This window comes from Rhinoderma darwinii, chromosome 1, assembly GCF_050947455.1.
Source record: "Rhinoderma darwinii isolate aRhiDar2 chromosome 1, aRhiDar2.hap1, whole genome shotgun sequence".
Classification (NCBI taxonomy): domain Eukaryota; kingdom Metazoa; phylum Chordata; class Amphibia; order Anura; family Rhinodermatidae; genus Rhinoderma; species Rhinoderma darwinii.
Window position 1 is genome coordinate 271,957,882 of NC_134687.1, and position 26,924 is coordinate 271,984,805.

General features: G+C 46.0%; 1 protein-coding gene across 1 annotated transcript in view; it reads left to right on the forward strand.

Moving 5' to 3' along the window:
• Positions 1–26,924, forward strand: part of UPF1 (UPF1 RNA helicase and ATPase) — a 123,893-nt gene that overhangs the window by 34,342 nt on the left and 62,627 nt on the right. The window contains exons 2-7 of the mRNA XM_075864032.1: positions 14,287–14,429; positions 16,515–16,604; positions 18,176–18,343; positions 20,768–20,948; positions 21,203–21,364; positions 21,601–21,685. Of these exons, the coding sequence (XP_075720147.1) occupies positions 14,287–14,429; positions 16,515–16,604; positions 18,176–18,343; positions 20,768–20,948; positions 21,203–21,364; positions 21,601–21,685 (829 nt within the window). The remainder of the gene's footprint in view (positions 1–14,286; positions 14,430–16,514; positions 16,605–18,175; positions 18,344–20,767; positions 20,949–21,202; positions 21,365–21,600; positions 21,686–26,924) is intronic.

A 26,924-nucleotide genomic window follows, 5' to 3' on the forward strand; every position in this document is an offset into this window, starting at 1 on the left:
TGTCAGTTATTCACTGACAGCAAGCCTATGAGGACACGCCGTACAAGGCAGACTCGGACGCCATTTTCTGGCGTCCGATTGCCACAGCAACCCAGCGATTGCATCACTGGGTTGCCGGTCGGGTGAAATAACTGCTCTTGAGAGCAGCATCTGAGGGGTTAATCTGCCGGATCGGAGAATAGCTCCGGTCCTGGCAGTTACAGGAGGGTGCCAGCTGTATAATACAGCTGTCATCCCGCGGTGATGGTGCCGGCTCTGCTTCTGAGCCCGCACCATCACTGCGCCGTACATATACGGCGCTTTGCGGGAAGCACCTCCCGACAGCGCCGTATATATACGGCGGATGGCGGGAAGGGGTTAAAAAGGAATCTGAGTCCGCTTATTTGTTCTATTTAAATTATTTCAATACAATAAAAATGGGAACTGTGATTCCTTTTTAAAACACAACAGCAGCGCTGGATCGACTCCTCATTCCTGTATCTAACAGTTCTTTGCTGGCTTTAGCAAAAGAAAAAAAACACAAAAAAAACGGCTGCATTAGGAACAATAGACCCCTAATGGGGCTATTCACACGACCGATTTTTTTGACGGCCCGGGAAACCTGGCCGTCAAAAAATGGGACATGCCCTATTTTCGACCGTTTACCCGGCCGCCCTGCTCCCATAGAAGTCTATGGGGCCGGGTAATACACGGCCATCACCGGAATGTGTCCCGAGTGACGGCCATGTATTCCGTCGCTCTCTTTCCTCCTCACATGTGCATGTGAGGAGGAGGGTCTTTTTTTGCTCTGTAGGACTCTGAATCCCCAACCCCCGGCTTGGGATTGTGGACATTGAAGTCAGTGACTTCTCCTGGAATGTGGGGGGGGGGGGATGGGTGCAAACTGCAGGGGGCTGGGTGGCGCGTCACCTGCAGGGGGCTGGGTGGCGCGTCACCTGCAGGGGGCTGGGTGGCGCGTCACCTGCAGGGGGCTGGGTGGCGCGTCACCTGCAGGGGGCTGGGTGGCGCGTCACCTGCAGGGGGCTGGGTGGCGCGTCACCTGCAGGGGGCTGGGTGGCGCGTCACCTGCAGGGGGCTGGGTGGCGCGTCACCTGCAGGGGGCTGGGTGGCGCGTCACCTGCAGGGGGCTGGGTGGCGCGTCACCTGCAGGGGGCTGGGTGGCGCGTCACCTGCAGGGGGCTGGGTGGCGCGTCACCTGCAGGGGGCTGGGTGGCGCGTCACCTGCAGGGGGCTGGGTGGCGCGTCACCTGCAGGGGGCTGGGTGGCGCGTCACCTGCAGGGGGCTGGGTGTGGCAACAAATTTAAATGAAATTCATCCGATTTAAAAACGGCAACACGGGCCGGAACGGAATCGGAACGGATGCAAACTTAACTTATTACCACTTTATGTGGTGGTAATGTCGGAATGCTTAAACCTATCCAAGCGATTCTGAGATTGTTTTCTCCTGACACATTGGGCTTCATGTTCATGATAAAATTTGGTTCATATATTCAGTGTTTATTGGTGAAAAATTGCTACATTTACATAAAATTTTGAAAAAATAGAATTTTTCTGAATTTAAATGCATCTGTTTTTAAAACAGACGGTTATAACACCCAAAATAGTTACTAGTTCACATTTCGCATATGTCTACTTTAGATTTGCATCGTTTTTTGAACATTCTTTTATTTTTCTTGGACGTTACAAGGCTTAGAACATAAACCGCAATTTCTCATATTTGTACGAAAATTTCAAAAGCCCTTTTTTTAAAGGTACCTCTTCAGTTCTGAAGTGGCTTTGAGGGGGCCTATGTATTAGAAACCCCCATAAAACACCCCATTTTAAAAACTAGACCCCTCAAAGTATTCAAAACAGCATTTAGATAGTTTTTTTTAACCGTTTAGGCATTTCACAGGAATTAAAACAAAGTGGAAGTGAAATTTGCAAATTTCATTTTTCTTGCTGAATTTAAATTTTATTTTTTATTTTTTCTGTAACACAGAAGGTTTTACCAGAGAAATACTACTAAATATGTATTGTCCAGATTCTGCCGTTTTTATAAATGTCCCACATGTGGCTCTGGTGTTCTCGTGGACTAAAACACAAGCGATAGAAGCAAAGAAGCACCAAGTGCATTTTGAGTCCTCTTTTTTTATTAGAATATATTTTAGGCAGCATGCCAGGTTTGAAGAGGTGTTGAGGTGCCAAAACAGTAGGAATCCCCCAATAGTGAGCCCATTTTGGAAACTATACCCCTCAAGGAATTCATTTATGGTTATCATTTTGACCGCACAGTTTTTTCACAGTACCTATTTGAATCGGGCTGTGAAATTAAAAAAAAAATTTTTTTCCAATAAGATGTCATTTTTGATCAATATTTCTTATTTTCACAGGGAACATAATACCCCATTTTGTTGCCCAATTTGTCCTTAGTGCGGCAATACCCCATTTGTGGTGATAAGCTGCCGTTTGGGCCCATGGCAGTGCTCAGAAGGAAAGGACCACCTTTTGGCCTACTGGAGCTTTTCTGGTGCTAAGTCATGTATGCAGAAGCCCCTGAGGTACCAGTACAGTTGAAACCCCCGAGAAGTGACCCCATTTTAAAAACTACACCCCTTAAGACATTCATCTAGAGGTGTAGTGAGCATTTTGACCCCACAGGTACTGTGTAAAAGATAATGCGCAGCAGATGGTGCAGAGTGAGATTTGGAATTTTATATATATATGCCATGTCAGAGTCCGATATAGTATGCCCAGCATGTGCCACGGGAGATATACACCCCATAAGCTGCAATGTGGGTTCTCCCGGGTATGGCAATACCCTACATGTGGCTGTTGTTAGCTGCCTGGGCACACGGCAGGGCTCAGAAGGGAAAGATGAGGGGGATAAGCTGTGCGGAGTGCATCAAGGTAAATTAAAAATTAAGGGATGTATGATAAATTCGAAAACAATCTTTCATACAGAGCCCTGGTTTTTCGGGACACGTGTCGCATTGGTATGTTGTGTCCTTCCTTATCCCCCCTCTTTGAGCAGACTCTGCACCTCTTTTGACTTTTTCCCCTTCTTGCCAGTTTGGGGAACTTCTCCTGGAAAGTGTTGCCCTGGTACGATGCGTGTGGCCTCACTTCCAGAAGTGGTCTTCTTGGTCCCTAAAGATTAGGTTCTTGATGACCACCTCTTGAATTTCCAGGAAAGTTCCCCTCTGGCCTGCACATCGACGTAGCACGTACGTATTTTACAATGCCATCTGTATGATGTGCACAGCCAGCTTCTTATACCACACCCTCGTTTTCCGCATGGCGCTGTAGGGTTTCAGGACTTAATCTGACAAGTCCACCCCTCCCATGTACCTATTGTAGTCCAGGATGCAGTCTGGTTTGGGGGTCTCTGTACTGGTACCTCGTACAGGTACATGTGTGGCCATGTATTGTTGTCAATACGAGGACATCTCTCTTGTCCTTGTATTTGACACACAATATGTTGCTGCTAGAATGTGCCCTGCTCTCACCCCTTCGGAGTTTTTGCCCAAGCAGCGTCTTGGGGAGGCCTCTCAGGTTTTTTGTAGCAGTGCCGCATGCCACAGTACTTCTGGAAGTGAGGCACTTGAAGAGTGGGACGCTGGTATAAAAATTATCCAGGTAGAGGTGGTCACCCTGGTCCAGCAGTGGGTGCACCAAATCCCACACAATTTTTGCATTAATTCCCAGTAAGGGGGGCCATTCTGGGGGCTGAATACTGCTGTCCTTCCCTTCATATATCTTAAATTTGTAGGTATACCCTGATGCACTCTCGCACAGCTTATACATCTTCATGCCATACCTTGCCCTCTTACTCGGCAGGTACTGGCGGAATTGAAGCCTCCCTTTAAAATGTACCAGTGACTCCTCAATAGAAATACACTTCTCGGGGGTGTATGCTTGGGCAAACCGGGCACTAAAATGGTCTCAGATTGTACAAACGGTCAAAACTGGGGTCATCTCGGGGTAGGCACTGCTCATTATCCGTATAATGTAAGAAGCGAAGTATTGCCTCATAACGTATCCTGGACATGGCCATATACGGTACATCGTGGTGTGGTATAAGATGTCCGTTCTCCAGAAGGTCCTAATGGATGGCTTTTTCAGAAGCCCCATGTTCAAGTGAAGTCCCCATAACTTGCCCAACTCTGCTGCATCTACAGGGGTCCACCTGTGGGATTGGGCATAAAATGATGTGGGGATCTTAGTAATATACTTTTGGGCATATAAATTAGTCTGGGAGACCATAAGATCTATAAAGTCATCAGTGAAGAAGAACTTGAAAGTCCATTTCACTGAGCCCTGCCGTATTAAATTTTATCCCTGAGCTGCCCGTGTACTCTGGGATTTGGCGCTCATAAATGTCTGGTGTGGGGGTCCAAATGGGGTCACTTCGCTCGGGGGCCTTGAACTGTGGCAGGGTCATCTCGCTCGTCGGCTTCAACTGTGGGGGTGGTCCTGGGGCGTCTCCTAGGGGGTTCCTCTTCATCACTGGATGAGGAGGTGGATAAATAAGTCTCACCATCCGACAAGTCTGTGTCGACATGTTTGATTGTTTCCCTAACTAGGAACAATAGGCTGCTACCTAAAGCAGCCAAAAAATATTGGTGTTTTTATAGAGCGAGTGGGCTTCCCTGACACTAAACCTAACTAGGGCGAGGGTTCCTAACACTAAACCTAACTAGATTTTATTTAAACTTCCCTGAGACTAAATCTAACTACGGCGACTATTCCCTGACCCTAAAGCTAACTAGATTATTCCGAGCTTCCCTGCTGCTAAACCGAACTACGGTGATGGACCCCTAACGCTAGATCTAACTACGGTGACTGATTCCTGACGATTTACCGAACTACGCTTTTTGACGGTTCCCTGACACTAACCCTAATACTAAACTAACCAGTTAAATTGTCTAAATTAACTGGGTTTTTTTGTTCTAAATTTGTATATATTTTTTTGTTTTTTATAAAAAAAAAAAAATAATAATAATCCCCAGGGACCAAGAAATTGGTCCTGAAGACTAAGAAGTGGGGGGAACACAAGGAGGAAGGGTACAGGATTGGGTAGTAGATGGGAGAGGTGGGATGCCGAAAAAAGTTGTTTTTTTAGACTTTTTTTTTTTTTTTACTTTTCTCTCTCTTTCTCACAACCGCTCTGAACGCCTCGCTATCTCCAACAGAGGTGTTCAGGGCGGGAGTGGCAGGATGTGATGTCGGGGAGAGGAAGTGAAGAGACCGATCGCCACTATTGGACAGTTACTAACTGACCAATAGTGGCGATCGTGGAGGTGGGACCATCGCGACAGGTCCCGGCATATTGAGCTGTGATAGCCTGCTGTCGGAAACCGCAGCTGTCACATCTCGTGCACGCGCCGGTGGAAAATGGCGATGCATTTTCCCTGCGACGTACTGTTCTGTCGCTGAGCGCGAACGTGTCAGTCAGCGTGACGGAATAGTACGTTGCTGAGCGCGAAGGGGTTAAGTTTAGACAGCTAAGAATTAGACTAGATGTGCCAAATTTATCACATTTGCTCATGCTGGATGATAAATTTGGCACAAGTTTAGACGCTTCTGTCTAATTTCATGCCACCCTTTGGTTTGCTTACTGTAAATCACTTTTTTGCAACAGTTTTGGTGCATCTTATTCTACACCTTTTTCCTGCTAAGGCACTGCCCCATTGTTGAATTTGAAACATCTGTTCTTGATAGATGATTTGCGCCAAAGAGAAGGCTTAACTTAGGCCAGAGTTTGGGTGCAAGACCAATAGTAAATCTGCCACACTCTGTGCGTAGATATTCTCATATTTTACTTTAGAATTTAAAGTGATAGCTGGCCGCAGTGTTTTTGGGCAAAAAAAAAAAAAAAGTGCACTAGAATCCAATCAAACGTGTATATATAGCGAAGGCCTGGTTTACATCTCGGTTTTTTTCCCTTCTGTCGGGAGGAGTCCCGATGCAAAGCTCTGACGGGAGGTAGGGACGTATTCCACTGTGTAGTCTTACAGTGCATTACGTCGCTCAAGCACTCTGGCCAGAAAGTCCCATCCTGGGGAAGCCCCTGTCTGTATTTGGACAGTGACATTAGGAGCTTTGAGATGCTGGAATTCTGCCCCTGGAGGAGTTCCTGACGTGTCTTCCTATATGGACCATGACGTAAGGGGCTCCTCCAGTTTGGGAGTTCCCAGCCAGAGTCCTGCCGATTGCTCTTGCCGGGGACTCTGTAGTTGAAAGCCCTTGACGTCACTGTCCATATATGTACAATGATGTCAGGGGCTACCCCAAGGCCTGAATTCCCATGCCAAGCGCTACCTGATGCTCTTATCGGGGACTTCGGAAAGCTTCCGGAGATATACATTTAAAGTATACCTCTGACAAGTAATATACAGTGGCATTCGTCAAACATACAGTAGGATCCCATGTTAAAAAAAAAAACATATACTGCTCTGTATACATTTAGTTTTTTTGCGGAATACCTCAGAATGGAATAATGTAGTCTACTACGTTATTCCATCCTCCCCAAAAAAGTAATACCGACTTATACCAGCCCAATCAAGTCCTAAAGACGCTCTTCTTGGCCTCTGTCGGGCTAATGAAGCCCTATGGAAACGTTTAGCATGTACGTTGGGAGCTTTCCCAACATACAGGCACAACGTAGGGATGAAACGAGATGTGAACTAGGCCTAAGAATTTACTGAATACAATTTTGAAACTACTTCAGAAGAGAACAACTCATGGACTTGCAAAGCTCTAACACGAATCTGCATGCTAAACAGTTTTATAGAGTCCTATGTACATATCATTGTAGGAGTTGTCTAACCAGTTCTGTGATCAGGATATCCAGGTATAAGTCAGTACAGTCATGCATTATACATGAAACTTTTGTTCTTTCGGAGAGCGAACTTGTTTAGAACAGAGCTGTTAACTGGAAATAAAAATATTTGCTGTAATGGTGAAATCCTATAATATATATGTGGCATTGCAATCTACCGATGATATTTTGGAAAACCCAAATATAGTAACCAAAGTCCAGCAGCTAGAGGTGGTCTATTTTTTTTTTTCTATCCCTTTCCCCAACAAAAAAAATATCAATTTTTAAGTGAAACCGGGCCGGTTCACACCTGCGCTCGCCATTCCGTTGTTCTACACCACGGACAACATCGGGGCTTGCTGGAACCCTTTGACTTTACAGGGAAGGTGTCACGAAAATATTTTGCTCCCACACAGACCAAAAGGAAGGTCTTTGGTAGAGTGACATCCGGCGCCATTTTCATGTGGACCGGAAGCCGCTTCCGGTCGCGGCTTCCGGCCATCTGTTCAAGGCAGCGCAGACGCTAGGAGCGGATGCGGCAGGAGCAGGTAATTTATGTTAGTGTATGTGAAGTGTGTGTATGATAGTGTTATACTGGCTGATTACCACTGTATCTAATCCTCCTACACTGTGCATTCGCTCAGAAAATGGCGGCATACATACAGTGTAGGAGGTTTGAACATTCAACCCCCTCCTTTGTCCTGGCACTAGCCAGAATAAAGGAGGGGGGATTGTGTGAGGACACTAGAGCGAGTGTCTCTACTCCAAATTTGCAGCATAAAGCAATGAGGTTGCTTTACCACATTACCAATGCTGCAATTTTGGGAATTGCTCCCTCTAGTGACCAGCACGTGGAAATGTTATAAATTAGAATCTAATTTATAATATTTCCTGACTTGTGAAAAAATATAAAACCATGTGTAATCATTCACATACTAACTGTTTAACTGGAAAAACAATAAAATAAAAATTCTAGCGACACATTCCCTTTAATGCCGTCGGGGGTTGTCCGTGGTTTTACCGGAAGAAATTATAGATCAGCAATTTGCACTACTGTCTCCGGTATTTTCGGCAAAATCTGCAATTGAGGCCGCTACTGTAGCCTCCAACGCAGATGTGAACTAAGCCCAACAAGACCAGAGTTTAAATACCATTCATCTTAACATGCCATCATAGTCTTGTGTAAATGTAAACCATACACAGCTTTGCTTGGTTCCATTGGTGACCTTTTTAATGTATAGCGGTCATTTAATTTTGATATAATATTTTAGCAGGCTAAACGCCCCTGTGCTTGACTAATTTGTATTTGCGTATAATCGTTCTGGCTTCCACCACTAAAGGGATCCCATCGCATACAGATTATAATTAATTTTAGACAATATTTGGGCAATTTTCATATTTATGTGAAAATAAATTGTAGTATCCTAAAGGAAATGTTCACCGTTGCTTGCCAAATGTGACCGGTTAGGTGATGTGGTGGCCTGCAATCTCATGTGAGACCGCAATGCAAACTCACATTCTAACTGTAATAGTTGTTTTTAGGTGGAGGTTCTTCAATGTTTTTATGCGATAATCGCAAAAACACCCGGAAAATTGGGATTCCAATATCACATGACATCTCGTATACTAAGAGGCAGTAAGCGCTTTACGTCCGATTTGTCATACATTTCTATCATAATTTCGCGTATTTTCTTTTTATGCTGCCTCCGTCACTTTTTCAAAAAGTGGGTGGTGCTTGGGGAAAGGGTATGACACGGCCCGACAAATTAACTTTCAATTTTTTCGCCAGAAACTGGTGTTATTTATAGCGGAAATCTATTTAATCTAAATTAGATGCATCTTCTGAGATCTTTATATTAAGACTGGCGTTTGAAACGCCAGTTTTAGAACCTGTTCACACGGCGTGTACTTGTTGCGGTTTTGGCGTAATTTACGTGTTTTTATGGTGGTTTTAGCATCCTGGTGGCCTAATGAAAGCCCCCAGGTCTGCCATCTTTCTGCTCCTATAAGTCCCTGCCAGAGGCAAAGCTTAATAGGACCTGGTGAAAATCACAATATACTGCAGTATATAAGGTTGGGTTCATGTTGTTGTTTTCTTTGCTGCTTTTTGCATTTTAAAATTAAGCCTAAAAAATTGCATAAAAAAAGCATATATTTTTGTACCGTTTTTAAGTGCCCACGCGTTTTTAAAGTATTTCAGCTTGTAAGCCTATAACTATTCAATTCAAAATCACATTACTGCTAAATCATTTTAAAAAAAAACGCAAGCCTTTTTCCAAAAACGTTGCATTTTTTTCAGATGTTTTCTTTAGGCTGTGTTTGAAAAAGCAACAAAAATGCAGCCACCATATTGCATTGTATTGTACCAGCGTTTTAATGATCGCTTGTTCGAGTTCCCTAGGGGGACTGAAGAGAAATGTTAAAAGTAGTTTTAACGTTTTCAGTAAAGTTCGAAAATTAAAAATATTAAGTTAAAAAAAAAACACAATATAGTGGTGTCTGTAAAAGTTCAAACCATTACAATGCAATAATAATCAACCTGTAAGGTAAACAAAAAAAATTACGGTGGTTTTTCTTTTCTTTGTTACTGTAACGATTAGAATTTTCGTTGTAAAAGTAGATAATCAAAAAAACTAAAGTTTGGCATCGCGTAATCTTATTGACTGACAGAATTTTTATGGCAGCCCTAAAAAAGAAACCCAAAAAAACAATGGATGAATCGTTTTTTTGGTGGTTTTTTTTTTCAATTCCATGATTATTTTTATTTACATTTTCCCAGTACTTTGTTTGGTACCTTAACCCTTTCATGACCAAGGGTCATTGATGCCCCTGTGTCCAGGTCAAATATTCCATTTTTGATATGCACTTCTTTAAACAGTAGTATTTTTGGAACTACGTTGAATATCACAAGTCATATGAGGCTTTCATTTTCTAGATTCGTTTAATTCAGTGTTTTTAATTTTTATTATGAGCAGACAAATCTCTAAAAGTTAAAGAAAACACTTTTTTGTAATAGAGAGATATGTATGTAATAGAGATATATATATATATATATATCTATCACTGCAGAGCTCTGTAACAATTAGTCCTCTTCTCTCTGTCACCCTGGATCGCTGTGAGGGGAGAGTGAAGACGGTTCTATAAGCAGGATCGTGAAAAAAATGGCAGTCAACAACGAATCAACTGTCAGTTTTTCATGGCTATTTTGCATAAATGTGTCAATTTTAATAATTTCCCGGCCGTCTGACCGTTTTTAACTGGCATTTGCCACCCATTTTTCATGGACGTTAAAAAAAAAAAAAAATGGATGAATTTAATTCGTTAGGGCTTTTTGTCCCAAGCTTCTGAAAACACCACAGTGCACATGTAGATAGTGAGGCAATACCACTGTAGATAGTGCCAGTGCCAACTGTAAATAGTACCACAGTTCTCCCTGCAGATGGCGCCGCCCCCTGCAGATGGCGCCGCCCCCTGCAGATGGCGCCGCCCCCTCCAGATGGCGCCGCCCCCTCCAGATGGCGCCGCCCCCCCGCAGATGGCGGCGCCCCCCCGCAGATGGCGACATGCCCCCCCGCAGATGGCGACATGCCCCCCCGCAGATGGCGACATGCCCCCCCGCAGATGGCGACATGCCCCCCCGCAGATGGCGACATGCCCCCCCGCAGATGGCGACATGCCCCCCCGCAGATGGCGACATGCCCCCCCGCAGATGGCGACATGCCCCCCCGCAGATGGCGACATGCCCCCCCGCAGATGGCGACATGCCCCCCCGCAGATGGCGACATGCCCCCCCCCGCAGATGGCGACATGCCCCCCCCCGCAGATGGCGACATGCCCCCCCCCCGCAGATGGCGACATGCCCCCCCCCCGCAGATGGCGACATGCCCCCCCCCGCAGATGGCGACATGCCCCCCCCCCGCAGATGGCGACATGCCCCCCCCCCGCAGATGGCGACATGCCCCCCCCCCGCAGATGGCGACATGCCCCCCCCCGCAGATGGCGACATGCCCCCCCCCCGCAGATGGCGACATGCCCCCCCCCCGCAGATGGCGACATGCCCCCCCCCCGCAGATGGCGACATGCCCCCCCCCCGCAGATGGCGACATGCCCCCCCCCCGCAGATGGCGACATGCCCCCCCCCCGCAGATGGCGACATGCCCCCCCCCCGCAGATGGCGACATGCCCCCCCCCGCAGATGGCGACATGCCCCCCCCCCGCAGATGGCGACATGCCCCCCCCCCGCAGATGGCGACATGCCCCCCCCCCCGCAGATGGCGACATGCCCCCCCCCCGCAGATGGCGACATGCCCCCCCCGCAGATGGCGACATGCCCCCCCCCCCGCAGATGGCGACATGCCCCCCCCCCCGCAGATGGCGACATGCCCCCCCCCCCGCAGATGGCGACATGCCCCCCCCCCCGCAGATGGCGACATGCCCCCCCCCCCGCAGATGGCGACATGCCCCCCCCCCGCAGATGGCGACATGCCCCCCCCCCGCAGATGGCGACATGCCCCCCCCCCCGCAGATGGCGACATCCCCCCCCCGCAGATGGCGACATCCCCCCCCCGCAGATGGCGACATCCCCCCCCCGCAGATGGCTACATCCCCCCCCCGCAGATGGCGACATCCCCCCCCCCCCCCGCAGATGGCGACATCCCCCCCCCCCCGCAGATGGCGACATCCCCCCCCCCCCGCAGATGGCGACATCCCCCCCCCCCCGCAGATGGCGACATCCCCCCCCCCCCGCAGATGGCGACATCCCCCCCCCCCCGCAGATGGCGACATCCCCCCCCCCCCGCAGATGGCGACTTCCCCCCCACCCCGCAGATGGCGACATCCCCCCCCCCACCCCGCAGATGGCGACATCCCCCCCCCCCCCCCCGCAGATGGCGACATCCCCCCCCCCCCGCAGATGGCGACATCCCCCCCCCCCGCAGATGGCGACATCCCCCCCCCCGCAGATGGCGACATCCCCCCCCCCCGCAGATGGCGACATCCCCCCCCCCCCGCAGATGGCGACATCCCCCCCCCCCCCCGCAGATGGCGACATCCCCCCCCCCCCCCCCCCCCCGCAGATGGCGACATCCCCCCTCCCCGCAGATGGCGACATCCCCCCTCCCCGCAGATGGCGACATCCCCCCTCCCCGCAGATGGCGACATCCCCCCTCCCCGCAGATGGCGACATCCCCCCCCCCCCGCAGATGGCGACATCCCCCCCCCCCCCCCCGCAGATGGCGACATCCCCCCCCCCCCGCAGATGGCGACATCCCCCCCCCCCCCCCCGCAGATGGCGACATCCCCACCCCCCCCCGCAGATGGCGACATCCCCCCCCCCCCCCCCGCAGATGGCGACATCCCCCCCCCCGCAGATGGCGACATCCCCCCCCCCCCCCCCGCAGATGGCGACATCCCCCCCCCCCCCCCCCCCGCAGATGGCGACATCCCCCCCCCCCCCCCCCGCAGATGGCGACATCCCCCCCCCCCCCCCCGCAGATGGCGACATCCCCCCCGCAGACGGCGACATCCCCCCCCCCCCCCCCCCCGCAGATGGCGACATCCCCCCCCCCCCCCCGCAGATGGCGACATCCCCCCCCCCCCCCGCAGATGGCGACATCCCCCCCCCCCCGCAGATGGCGACATCCCCACCCCCCCCGCAGATGGCGACATCCCCCCTGTATTTAGCCATATCCCTGCTCCAGATAGTGCCACTTCCCCTGTAAATGACACCCCCTTCCTATAAGTAGCACCACTGTAACTACCTGTAGGAGCGGAATCCCTCTGGCCGAAGATTCCGTTTCTACTGGAAGCCCCTGATGTCTCTGTCCATATATGGACAGTGACGTCAGGGGTTAACTCTAAAAGCGGAATACCCTGCCATAGTGGGGATTCCGCTCCAGGAGTATCCCCTGACCTCACTGTCCATATATGGATAGTGACACCAGGGGCTTCTCCAGTAGCAGAATCCTCAGTCAGAGTGTCGGCCGGGGATTCCGCTCCTAGAAAGAGACACTAACGTCACTGTGCAAATGTACAGTGACGTCAGGGGCTCTGTCTAGAAGCGGAATCACCGGTCAGTGCGATCTGACACCGGGGATTCTGCACCCACAGTCAGTTCAGGTGGTGCTATTTACAGTGGGGGGTGCGATGCTAGATGGCAACCCTCTGCTGTAGATAGCATCCCCCCCCCCCCCCCGACTGTAAATAACACCACCCGAACTGAGTCTAGGAGCGGAATCCCCGCTGTCAGATCGCACTGGCCGGGGATTCCGCTTCTAGACAGAGCCCCTGACGTCACTGTCCGATGCTGGATGGAGCTTAGGTGGCGCGATCTACAGAGGCTTTTGCGGGGGTTGTGGGTGGTACTATCTTTAGTGGGGGGTGTATTCCTGGTGCTCTCAAAGCCCCAGCACACATGAGTGCAGTGCTGCTCACGCTGAAGCAGCACTGCACTCATTAAACCTGTTCCAGGCTGCCGATGTCTAGACACGTGCTAACTGCACGGGGCATCGGCAGTTAGAACGTATATAGCCATGTGGCAGTCGTGAAGGGGTTAAAGAGGCAAGCGCCTATGAAATATCAGCAGAGCTCGTGTGCCGCTGATGCTTCATAGCCGCCAATCCACTGCTTTTTCAGGAACAGCGGCGAGCACACACAGACCCACACGCACGCACACCTTACCTGCAGTGCGGCTGGTCTTCTCCAAAATGGCGCCTGCTTTCCACCTACAAACCAGCTTCTATGCAGTCGAGCTAAACTGCGCATGCGCAGTACAGAGCTAGACGGCACAAGCACAGTATATAATGAACGGCTCCCGTTCGTTATGCCCTGTAGCTGCCATATTTCATCTGTGTATGATTTCGTGTGTGTGTGTCTCTTCACGACACAAACATGGCAGCCCCCAGTACAGTAAAAAATAGGTACTTTAAAAAATGACGCCTTTCCTTTAAGGATGCAGTGAGGATGTACTTAGTTTTTCACACATGGCTCTTCCATTTTGGCCTAGTTTTTGATAATGACAGTGTAATTGTCATGTATTGTTGCTCATCTGAGGTTGTATTTACGTTATTTTAAGACCGAAGGACCATATGTTCGTTTGTTTTGGTTTTTTTTTCATTGTCCTGATAAGAGTGTACTTTATTTTTCTCATGACTGTATTGTAGCACCCCGTGGATTATTACGGTTTGTTTTACACACCCTTTGTGTTTTGCAACATCTGCCCTTTGTAGTCCGTTAACAGCTGTCTGTGTAACTTTCATCTAAGGGCCTGTTCACATCAGCGTGGGCTTTCTGTTGAGGGTTTCCGTCGGGTGAACCCCCTCATTGGAAAGGCAAACGGAAACCTTAGCTTCCGTTTGCATCACCATTGATATCAATGGTAACGGAAACATTTCTAATGGTTTCCGTTTTTTTGACAGAATCAATAGTGCAGTTACATGAAGAGTTATTTTGGTTATATTTATAAACATGTCCAAATTTCTTGTAGGATAATGGCCCAGATGGTATACTACAGAATGGCACCGTGGATGATGGTGTGGGAAAAACAAGTCAGTTGCTGGGTGAGCTGAACTTTGAGGAAGATGAAGAAGATACATATTATACAAAGGATCTTCCAGTACATGCCTGCAGGTTGGTCTTATGTGCTCCCTGCTGTAGTGAATATATCTACCAGAAAGAATGTAATTTAGGAATATACCTTTAAAGGGGTTTTCCTGGCGGATACGTTTTGGCTCCTTTTTAATATGTAAGTCAGCGTTAACTACATATGGACAGATGCTTGGGTGGTCAGATGCACCATTCCACCGTTATCCGCGCCAGTCACATTCTTACCGCAACCACGCCTCTTCATTGGTAGTCAGTGGTAATAACCACCTGTCCTCCATGGCAATGTGCTAAACACACCACCAGTGGTTGGAGTATCATACAATGGATGTGGCCAAATACATCTTCCTGCTTCTGAGCGGCAAGAGAAAAAGGGAGGGGTTTAGGTGTCATGATGGAGAGGATGAACGTGAGGGTTTCAGGCTGCCTTTGCTTTTCGTGGTCTGCCCGTTTCGGTGTCCTCACAAAGAAAACTGAGCTTGGTGGTCACGAGGCTGAAGCTGATAACGGCGGTACGACACCTTTGACCACCGGAGCGCCCATCTAGATGTAAGTAACGCTGACTTGCATATTAAAGGAGCCAACACTTATATTGGCTGGGAAAACCCCTTTAATCACCACTCCAGGGACTTCTTTTTTTTTTTCTCCCCCCTCTCCCTGCTATTCACATCACATCAGTGCAACGTTGGGATTGGGTAATTGGTCTGGTAACTACTGAGCCCACTAATGGTAAAGGGCTACATGTCATATGTAGAAAACGACATTAGCATTCAACTGTTTAGAAGTCTGCAATGGAAAAATACAGGGGCCTACGGAACTTCGAGGAAAAATCTGAAGGGGTTTCCACAGTTCCTGCTCACCCAGAGATTGCAAAAAGGAGAATCCACTAAAGTCTGTAGTGGCAACCTCCTGGTACTACGGTACAGAGATAAAAATGATTTCCTAATGCTTATTACTGTACATACAGCACAGATGGTGCCAGTACAGGAAAGGGGATCAACCACCAATAAAAACAAGCCTAACTGTTGTACATGATGGGGAGGTGTCGACTTGTCAGACAAAGCTCAATAACCATATGAGATCAGAAGTAAAACCCAATCCTGGTGCAAAAAAATTGCAATGTACCTGCTATAGCTGGCAATGTACATTATTTAGATATTGTACAAAAAAAGCAGGTGGAGTCAACACTGCTGTTCCTAGCATAACAATCCCTGTACCAGTCATCCTCGCTGCTGTCAAGCAGTGAGGATGAACAGGAGATTTTGAGACCCTTGTTCTCTGGATCAGTGGGGCTCCCCAGTGATTAGACTATTATCACCTATCCTGTTTGATAGGAGAGTATTGTGTATATCCCTCTTAAAGAGCCTCTGTCACCACAGTATAAGTGCCCTATCTCCTACATAAGGAGATGGGCGCAATAACGTAGGTGACAGCAGTGCTTTTTATTTAAATAAACGATCTATTTTTACCACTTTATTAGCGTTTTTAGATTTATGCTAATGAGTTGCTTAATGGCCAACTGGGCGTATTTTTACTTTAGACCAAGTGGGCGTTGTACTGGGGAGTGTATGACGCTGACCAATCAGCATCATGCACTCCTCTCCATTCATTTACACAGCGCATAGGGATCCTGTTAGATCCTTATGTGCGGTCTTATACTAACACTAACGCGGTAAATGACAGGTTACAGCGAGATCGCGCTTCCTCTGCTGTAACTACCACAGACAGAGTAACGAAGTGCAGAGATTGTGAATAGACATCCCGTGGAATGTCTATTCACTGTCTAAACACTTCAGTATTGTTAATGAATGGAGAGGAGTGCATGATGCTGATTGGCCAGCGTCATACACTCCTCTGTACAACGCCCACTTGGTCTAAAGTAAGAATACGCCCACTTGGGCATTAAGCAACTCATTAGCATAAATCTAAAAACGCTAATAAAGTGGTAAAAATAGATCGTTTTTTTAAATAAAAAGCATTACTGTCACCTACATTACAGCGCCGATCTCCTTATGTAGAAGATAGTGCATATAATGTGGTGACAGAGCCTCTTTAAGTGGTTAATGCATGTTAAACCTTTTAGTTTACTATGTTGTTTCTTTTCTTACCCAGCTATTGTGGCATTCATGATCCAGCTTGTGTGGTCTACTGCAACACAAGTAAAAAATGGTTCTGCAATGGACGTGGAAACACCTCTGGCAGGTATGTAAGAAATTACTTACTCACATGAGCTGCAAACTTATAAAATAGTCCTTTGCAAATTGTAGAAAAGGAATTTTGAATTTTTTTTTGTGTGCCAGAACATACAATATTTTCCAAGATTTTAAAAATAATTCACTACTTTAGTATATAAAAGCTGCTCACAACTGCCACCTTTAATGGAAAAGCTGGTTTTCAAGCATAAAAGCGTACAAATCTAATCCGGTTGTAGCTTTACTACAAATCACCTAGATATTGGGATTTAAAGCGGATCTGTCAGCTGAACATTCTGCCCTATGTACGGGCAACATATTAAAGCTGCAGTATTCCTATTCTGATGATCCAATAGGGCACAAGCAAATTTTAGGCAGTTTGGAGAATAGGAGCGATGAAACGATAGTTTACTCTTAGTTGAGAGCCTGCTGTATTCATGGTGGGATCCCTTTCCCCTGCCTTTCTCTGCGGTGGCTGACAGGCACCTGTGTATGCCGGTGCAGTTCTCGGGGTACGGACTTGTAGCTGTAATTTGCTGCCCTTACATAGGGCAGCTTATTCAGCAGACAGATCTACCTTTAAAGAGGCTCTGTCACCAGATTTTGCAACCCCTATCTGCTATTGCAGCAGATAGGCGCTGCAATGTAGATTACAGTAACATTTTTATTTTTAAAAAACGAGCATTTTTGGCGAAGTTCTGACCATTTTTGTAGTTATGCAAATGAGGCTTGCAAAAGTCCAAGTGGGCGTGTTTAAAGTAAAAGTACAAGTGGGCGTGTATTATGTGCGTACATCGGGGCGTTTTTACTTCTTTTACTAGCTGGGCGTTCTGACGAGAAGTATCATCCACTTCTCTTCAGAACGCCCAGCTTCTGGCAGTGCAGACACACAGCGTGTTCTCGAGAGATCACGCTGTAACGTCACTCACAGGTCCTGCATCGTGTCGGACGAGCGAGGGCACATCGGCACCAGAGGCTACAGTTGATTCTGCAGCAGCATCAGCGTTTGCAGGTAAGTCGATGTAGCTACTTACCTGCAAACGCTGATGCTGCTGCCGAATCAACTGTAGCCTCTGGTGCCGATGTGGCCGACACGATGCAGGACCTGGGGCAGGAAGTGAGTGACGACACAGCGTGATCTCTCGAGAACACGCTGTGTGTCTGCACTGCCAGAAGCTGGGTGTTCTGAAGAGAAGTGGATGATACTTCTCGTCAGAACGCCCAGCTAGTAAAAGTATTAAAAACGCCCCGATGTACGCACATAATACACGCCCAGTTGTACTTTTACTTTTCAACACGCCCAGTTGGACTTTTGCAAGCCTCATTTGCATAAATACAAAAATGGTCATAACTTGGCCAAAAATGCTCGTTTTTTAAAAATAAAAATGTTACTGTAATCTACATTGCAGCGCCGATCTGCTGCAATAGGAGATAGGGGTTGCAAAATCTGGTGACAGAGCCTCTTTAAAGCCAAATATATAGCTAATTTGCTGTAAAGCTAGAATTACTTGCTCTACAGATTTTGGACGGATGTACTATAGACCTCTATCTTATCACTACTTTTCTGATTTTGCATTCCAGCCACATTGTGAATCATTTGGTAAGAGCGAAGTGTAAAGAGGTTACTCTGCACAAGGATGGACCACTTGGCGAGACCGTGTTGGAATGCTACAATTGCGGTTGCCGAAATGTGTTTCTCCTGGGATTCATTCCTGCTAAGGCAGATTCTGTTGTTGTGCTCCTGTGCAGGTGAATATTCTTTCTATAAGTGATTTTTATTTTTTGTACAAGTTGCAGCAAATGAGACAAAATTTCTATATGTAAATACACACTTGGGTAAAAACTTTAGATTTTGATGCAGTCTTTTGAGCCAAAGACAAGTGGATCCAAGAGTAAGGAACGTATCAGTCCTTACTTTATACTTACCCTATCTTTTAGCTCCGCTCCTAGCTTCGGAACCAGAAACTGCTTCTTTGATTCCAGTCTTGGTTTTTTTGGGGGGTTTTTTTTTATGCATTTTTGGTGGAATTTAAAGAGGCTCTGTCACCAGATTTTGCAACCCCTATCTGCTATTGCAGCAGATAGGCGCTGCAATGTAGATTACAGTAACGTTTTTATTTTTAAAAAACAAGCATTTTTGGCCAAGTTATGACCATTTTTGTATTTATGCAAATGAGGCTTGCAAAAGTCCAAGTGGGCGTGTATTATGTGCGTACATCGGGGCGTGTTTACTACTTTTACTAGCTGGGCGTTCTGATGAGAAGTATCATCCACTTCTCTTCACAACGCCCAGCTTCTGGCAGTGCAGATCTGTGACGTCACTCACAGGTCCTGCATCGTGTCGGCCACATCGGCACCAGAGGCTACAGTTGATTCTGCAGCAGCATCAGCATTTGCAGGTAAGTAGCTACATCGATTTACCTGCAAACGCCGATGCTGCTGCAGAATCATCTGTAGCCTCTGGTGCCTATGTGTCCTCGCTCGTCTGACACGATGCAGGACCTGTGAGTGACGACACAGCGTGATCTCTGGAGAACACGCTGTGTGTCTGCACTGCCAGAAGCTGGGCGTTCTGAAGAGAAGTGGATGATACTTCTATACACAACGCCCAGCTAGTAAAAGTAGTAAACACGCCCCGATGTACGCACATAATACACGCCCACTTGGACTTTTACTTTTCAACACGCCCAGTTGTACTTTTGCAAGCCTCATTTGCATAAATACAAAAATGGTCATAACTTGGCCAAAAATGCTCGTTTTTTAAAAATAAAAACGTTACTGTAATCTACATTGCAGCGCCGATCTGCTGCAATAGCAGATAGGGGTTGCAAAATCTGGTGACAGAGCCTCTTTAAGTCTTCTATATAAAAGTTTGAGATAAATGCCACATGTGGCTGCAACATTTAAAAAAAATGTAGTGTGAAGAACGCTGTATGAGAAACCACAGCTAGGCTGCCTTTTGCAAGCTGCAGTTTTGCAGCGTTTCCACAGCAGCCTGAAGTGACAGTGCAGGAATTTATTAAATCTGTTTTGCATAGGGAAAAAGTGTTTACACACTGTTCTTGCTCCAGGAATGGTGTGGCTCTCTACACATGCCGCATCTGCAAGTAGCCTTAGACCTCATGCGCACGACCGTATTGGTTTTGCGGTCCGCAACGTCACAAGTTCGTTGCGGTCCATCAAACCGCAAAATAGCCTTGTTGTGCATCCGTGTGTCATCCGGACTCGCGGATCCACAACAATTAACCAGTGTTGGTGAATCCGCAAATCCAGACCGTAAAATATGCCCTGAGTTTTTGCGGGCCCCGCACCGATCCGTGTGAATCACGGTCATGTGCATGAGACCATAGAAAAGAATGGGATAAATTGCGACCGCAAAAGTATGGTCGCGTTCGTGAGGCCAACTTACCTTTCTTTTGCGAGTGTAGTCAGCTCACCATTAAAAATTACTTAATGGAAATATTCGAGGACTCTCACTCATTTCACTGGAGAGTTGTCCTCATGTACAGCCATCATTCTGCTGAATACAGGAAATGCAAGCACCTTGTGATGACACCCCCAGCAGTCGCAAGAATAAAAGCTTATTACTAAGCACAGTATTACTTCGTTGGCTGTTTAGTATATCTGTTTACCTGCAGCTCAGCCCTGTTCAGTGGGTAAAATCTAAACATTTTCTGCATAAATTCTGTGTCTGTAGGGCCTTTGAAAAATAAGTAAATAAAACAAAGTATAAAAAAGGGCCTGTTCACATCACCGTTCGCTTTCCGTTCCGGGGTTCCATTGGAGGTTTTCCGTTGGGTGAACCCCGCAACAGAAAGTGAAACTAACTACAGCTTCAGTTTCATTGCTAATGCTTTCCGTTCGTCACCATTCCGACAGGTTTACAGTTTTCCGACGGAATCAATAGCGTAGTCGACTCCGCTATTGATTCCGTCGTTAAAACGGAAACCTGCCGGAATGGGGACGAACGGAAACCATTAGCAATGTTTCCGTCACCACTTATATCAATGGTGACGGAAGCTGTAGTTTTTCACTTTCCGTTGCGGGGTTCACCTCAGACGGAACCCCAGAACGGAAAGCCAGCGCTCATGTGAACAGGCCCTAAGATTTAGAAAATGTTGTTGCTGTAGACACTCCCCTTTTGCGTGTAACTGGTGATTTCCTATTTCTTAGGCAACCGTGTGCTAGTCAGAGCAGTTTGAAGGACATTAACTGGGACAGTTCCCAGTGGCAACCTCTTATTCAGGACCGTTGCTTCCTTTCCTGGCTGGTGAAGATCCCATCTGAACAAGAGCAGCTCCGAGCTCGCCAAATTACTGCTCAGCAAATAAACAAACTAGAAGAGCTATGGAAGGTAATGTATTTTCAATGTGCCGCCTTCAATACAAAAGGCTAATCTTCAGTGGGTTTATTTATTCTTACTTTATACGTACCTTTTGCTGGGTTATTTGAAGTTAGAGGATCACAATAAATCTTGAGGCGCGAGGATTCAGATCATTGTAATAAAACGGTCTTCTTAACTGCAATTATAAATGTCCCCTCTCAGCGCATATTCCATGTAAGGTTTCTCCAGATCCCATGTAATAGAAATTGTATATACATTTTCAGGAAAACCCTTCTGCAACATTGGAGGATCTGGAAAAGCCTGGTGTTGATGAGGAGCCACAGCATGTTTTGCTGCGGTATGAAGACGCTTATCAGTACCAAAATATATTTGGGCCTCTTGTTAAACTTGAAGCGGACTATGACAAAAAACTGAAGGAATCTCAGGTGGGCGTGTTCTCTGCACAGTTGTTTGTTTTCTGTTTTAATCTAAGTTGTCTTCTTTGTCCTACTTTAATTCTGCCGTCTGTTTGTGGGAAACCTCTATTTAGATGTTTTCCTAGGTTAATGCCATAACTTATTACATATGAATAGTGCTTAATTTTTAGACTCTTTTAAATTAATTTTTGATTAAATACAGTGTTGCTAGTTGGAAAATAATGTAACTTGTTAAATTTGTCTAGACACAGGATAACATAACAGTGCGATGGGACCTTGGCCTCAATAAGAAGAGGATTGCTTACTTCACTTTGCCAAAAACGGATTCTGGTAATGTCAATTTTCATGTTCTATAAAAAAAAAAAAATGAATCTAGTAGTAAATTTCTGATGGTAATGCACAGATTGGTATGTTAACTATCGCACACTGTGCAAACGCTAGTGAGGAACTAGTTCTGAAAATTGCTTAGTTAGGCCTCATGCACACCATGCTCGTAATTACGAGCACGGGCAGCCGGCCGCTTATGCGAGCCGTGCTCCCATTATAAAGTATAGGAGCACGGCCCGTAAAATGAAAAAATAGAACATGTTTTATTTTTTTAACGGCACGGGCACCTTCCCGTGAGAAAACGGGAAGGTACCCAACGTAACAGAAGTCTATGGGCCCGATATTGCGGGTCGTAATTTCGACCCGCAATAACGGGTGTTTTTACGGTCGTGTGCATGAGGCCTAAGGTGTACTTGAGCAGCATGGAGTGCCATACCTTGGTCTTCAGCCAGTGAATTATGCCCTGCAGTTTGTCACAGAAGCACAATAAATGTATCACTCTGGTGTGCCACAAACAAAAAGCCAGTCGGCACGTGATTAAACCGCTTCGAGAATACTGGTCTGTCAAAAGCCGGTTAGGTAGATTTATTAAAATTCGTGCAAAGGAATAGTGTAGGATTATCTACTGTATAGCCAACAATCAGGTTGCTTCCTTCATGAATCCACTTTTGGTCAAGGTAGAATTGACCATGGACGCCAACGATAACCTAATTTATATATTCATGCTCCGTAAATAGTTTTTCAGCTTTGCTTGAGAATTAAGTTTTATAGCAAAATTTTCGCTATGGGCTATAAAGTCAGATTCATTTTTCTTAACCCCTTCAGGACACAGCCTGTTTTGGCCTTAAAGGGAATGTGTCGCGAATTAAACTTTTTTTTTTTTTTTATTAAGTTACTTATTTCTATTATATTAAGTTTTGTTGTTTTTTTTGTTTTTTTCTTCCACATGGTGGAAAGTAAAAATTAAATAATCATTTGACATGTTTTCCTATGTTGGCCAACAGTGGGAGCACTTCCCAGAATTACAGCAAGGCGAATAAGGCAAAGCAACCTGACTCACAGCTGCCGTAAATGTGGGAGGGAATCTCATCCCCCCCCTCCCTCCTACAAGCCAGGAAAAGGTGTCTTCAAAATGCTAAGCAGTGTCCGGCAGCCATTTTGGGTGTGATTCTGCAGCTGGCAGAAGCTATAGGACACACCAAAAGGCTAAGGGTATGTTCACACGCTTACTAAACAAAGGGAAAACAGTCCCTGATTTTCAGCCATTTTTTAATCAAACTCGTTTTTAGCAGCGTTTTTTATGGCCGTTTTTGGAGCTGTTTTTCTATAGTCAATGAAAAACGGCCGAAGAAGTGATATGCACTTTTTGGGCGCGACTTTTTACGTGCCGTTTTTGGAAAAAAGCCGTGGAATAAAACGCCCCGTCGGAACAGAACGCCGTATTTCCCATTGAAACCAATGGGCAGACGTTTGTAGGCGTTCTGCTTTCGATTTTTTTTAGCAGTTTTTTGGGACGTTTACGGCCCGAAAAACGCCTGAAAACATTCCGTGTGAGCATACCCTTAGAATGATTAAAGTGAAGTGAATGACTTTTCAGTTTACAAATACACGCCGTGTGAACCGGACATGTTTTTTTGCGAATTTTACGTGGCAAAAAAACGGCTTGATTACGCTTTTTATTTACGTAGTTGGTAAAGTGCGCTGCTAGTACTTTGTGCTTTTTTTAAAAAACACGTGTAAATAAGGAAATGTTAAGTCAATGGGAAGGCGAGCCGTTCGTTTTTTACGCAAGCATTTTAAAAAAAACTCTGCTCTGCTACACAGACGCGCACGCTCGGCTCTGCTACAAAGACGCGCACGCTCGGCTCTGCTACACAGACGCGCACGCTCGGCTCTGCTACACAGACGCGCACGCTCGGCTCTGCTACACAGACGCGCACGCTGCGACGGGGGGGGGGGCATCGGGGGGTCTGTGAGAGACACAGACCGAGACACACCTTACCTGCAGTGCAGCCGGTCTTCATAGTGGCGCCTGCTATCTCCCTACAAACCAGCTTCTCTGCTGTGTGACTTTGACCTTCGTCTGGGCAGTACAGAGCCAGAGAGCAGAAGCAATGAACGGCTGCCGTTCATGGTGTCCTATGCATTGTTCTGCCGTATTCCAACTCTGTATGTGTCGTTAATCGACACATACAGAGATGAAAAAGAAATGTCAGCCCCCCTAGAGAAGTAAAAGTATGAATACATTCAAAAGTAGAAAGTGACAACAGAAATAAATAAAATTTGTTTACTTTATATTAAAAGCAATATAATTTAAAAAATCCAAAAGCCAATTTTTTCAAATCTGACGTGTTACTTTGTGGAAATAACTCTGGAATTCTTTTATGTATCCAATCGATACTGAGATTTTCTCGTGACACATTGGACTTTGTTACTGACAAAATTAGCTCGATACACTCAGTATTTAATTGTGGAAAAACTCCAAAATTTAGCGAAAAATTTGCATTTGTCTAAATTTAAAAATAATACCACACAATTGTTGCTAATTAACATCCCCCATATGTCTACCTAAGATTGGCATCGTTTTTTTGAACATCCTTTTATTTTTCTAGGACGTTACAAGGCTTAGAACTTTAGCAGCAATTTCTCACATTTTCAAGAAAATTTCAAAAGGCTATTTTTACAGGGGCAAGTTCAGTTGTGAAATGGCTTTTAGGGCCTTATATATTAGAAACCATCAAGTCACCCCATTTTAAAAACTGCACCCCTCAAAGTATTCAAAACAGCATTTTGAATGTTTCTTAACCCTTTAGGCGTTTCACAGGAATTAAAGCAAAGTAGAGGTGAAATTTACAAATTTCATATTTTTTTGCAAGAAATTTATTTGTAATTTTTAATTTTTTTTGTAACAGATTTTACCAGAGAAATGCAACTCAATATTTATTGTCCAGGTTCTGCAGTTTTTAGAAACATCCCACATGTGGTCCTAGTGCGCTTATAGACTGAAGCACCGGCCTCAGAGCACCTAGAGGATTTGGGGGGGCTCCTTTTTATTATAAACTATTTTAGGCACCATTTCAGGTTTGAAGGGCTCTTGTGGTGCCAAAACAGTGGAAATCCCCCAAAAGTGACCATTTTGGAAGTTATCTAGGGGTATAGTAAGCATTTTGACCCCGCAGGTTTTTTGCAGAAATGGTTGGAAGTAGGCCGTGAAAATGAAAATCTACATTCTTTCAAAGAAAATGTAGGTTTAGCTAATTTTTTTTCTAATTTCCACAAGGACTAAAGGAGAAAAAGCACCGCAACATTTGTAAAGCAATTTCTCCCGAGTAAAACAATACATGTGGTCATAAATGGCTGTTTGGACACACGGCAGGGCTTAGAAGGGAAAGAGCGCCATTTGGCTTTTGGAGCTCAAATTTAGCAGGAATGGTTTGCAGAGGCCATGTCGCATTTGCAAAGTCCCTGAGGGACCAAAACAGTAAAAACGCCAAAAAAGTGACTCCATTTAGGAAACTACACTCCTTGAAGAATCCATCTAGGGGTACAGTGAGCATTTTGACCTTCACAGGTGTTTCATAGATTTTATTAGAATTGGGCAGTGAAAATTTAAAAAAAAAATCCTTTTTCTTCAAGAAGACATAGTTTTAGCTCAGTTTTTCATTTTCTCAACAAATAAAGGAAAAAAAAAACCGCAACATTTGTAAAGCAATTTTTCCAGAGTACAGCAATACCCCATATGTGGTCATAAACTGCTGTTTGGGCACAGAGTGGGGTTAAGAAAGGAGGTAGCACCATTTGCTTTTGGAGTACAGATTATGCTGGATTGGTTTCTGGGTGCTATGTTGCATTTGCAAAGTCCCTGTGGGAGCAAAACAGTGGATCCCCCCCCCAGAAGTGACACCATTTTAGAAACAACACCCCTCAAGCTATTCACCTTTTGGGTGTAGTGAGCATATTAACCCCGCAGGTGATTGGCAGAAATTGGTGCGCACTTAATGTTGCAGAGTGAAAATGGGATTTTTTTCCATAGATATGCCAATATGTGCTGCCCAGCTTGTGCCACCATAACCAGACCGCTCTCTTATTATTATGCTGTGTTTACCGGCTTTAGAAACACCCTACACGTGGCCCTAATCTCTTTTCCTGGACAGTCGACCAGGCTCAGGAGTGAAAGCGTACCATGCGAAATTGAGGCCTAATTTGGCAATTTACACTGTATTGGTTCACAATTGCAGAGGCTCTGATGTGAAATAATAAAAGAAACCCCTGAGAAGTGACCCCATTTTGGAAACTGCACCCCTCAAGGCATTTATTAAGAGGTGTAGTGAGCATTTCACCCCATAGTTCTTTTCCATGAATGATTGCACTGCGGTAGGTGCAAAGTAAAAATGTAGACTTTTTTTTTCCCCCCTAGATATGCCATTTCAGTGGTAAATATGTAGTGTCCAGCTTGTGCCACTGGAGGTACACACCCCAAAAATTGTTAAAAGGGTTCTCCCGGGTATTGCGACGCCATTATATGTGGAAGAAAACTGTTTGGGCATGCTGTAGGATTCAGAAGGGAGGGAGGAAGCACCATTTGGCTTTTGGAGCGGCGATTTTGCTTGGTAGTAGATTTGTTAGGACGTTTACTGGTGTTTCTGTTTATAATGTGGGGGTACATGTAAGCCGGGCGGAGTATATAAGGGGCATAGTCAGGTGGTATAATGGGTTAAAAAAATAATAAAATAATCCATAGATGTGTGTTACGCTGTGAAGCAATCCTTTCTGCACAGGCCGGTGTCGCACTGATAATGTCCTTTATTATCCCCCTTTTGGTCCACACGCCGCACCTTTGCAGTTTGGGGAATTCTGCTGGGAAGTGTTGTCCTGCTATAATATCACTTCCAGCGGATATGTTTGGGCCCTCCCCTTCCAGGTTCCCTAATTTTAGATCCTTGATAAATCGCCTCTTGAAACAGAAGAAATGTTCCACTCGGGCTGCACAACTGCATATTTTTTCTTTCCTGACTTATTGGAGCCTTAAAGAGGCTCTGTCACCAGATTCTCAAACACCTATCTCCTATTGCATGTGATCGGCGCTGCAATGTAGATAACAGCAACGTTTTTTTTTTGTTTTTTTTTTTAAAACGTTCATTTTTGGCGAAGTTATGAGCTATTTTATATATATGCAAATGAGCTTTGAAATGGACAACTGGTCGTTTTTTTTTTTCGTTATGTCCAACTGGGCGTGTATTGT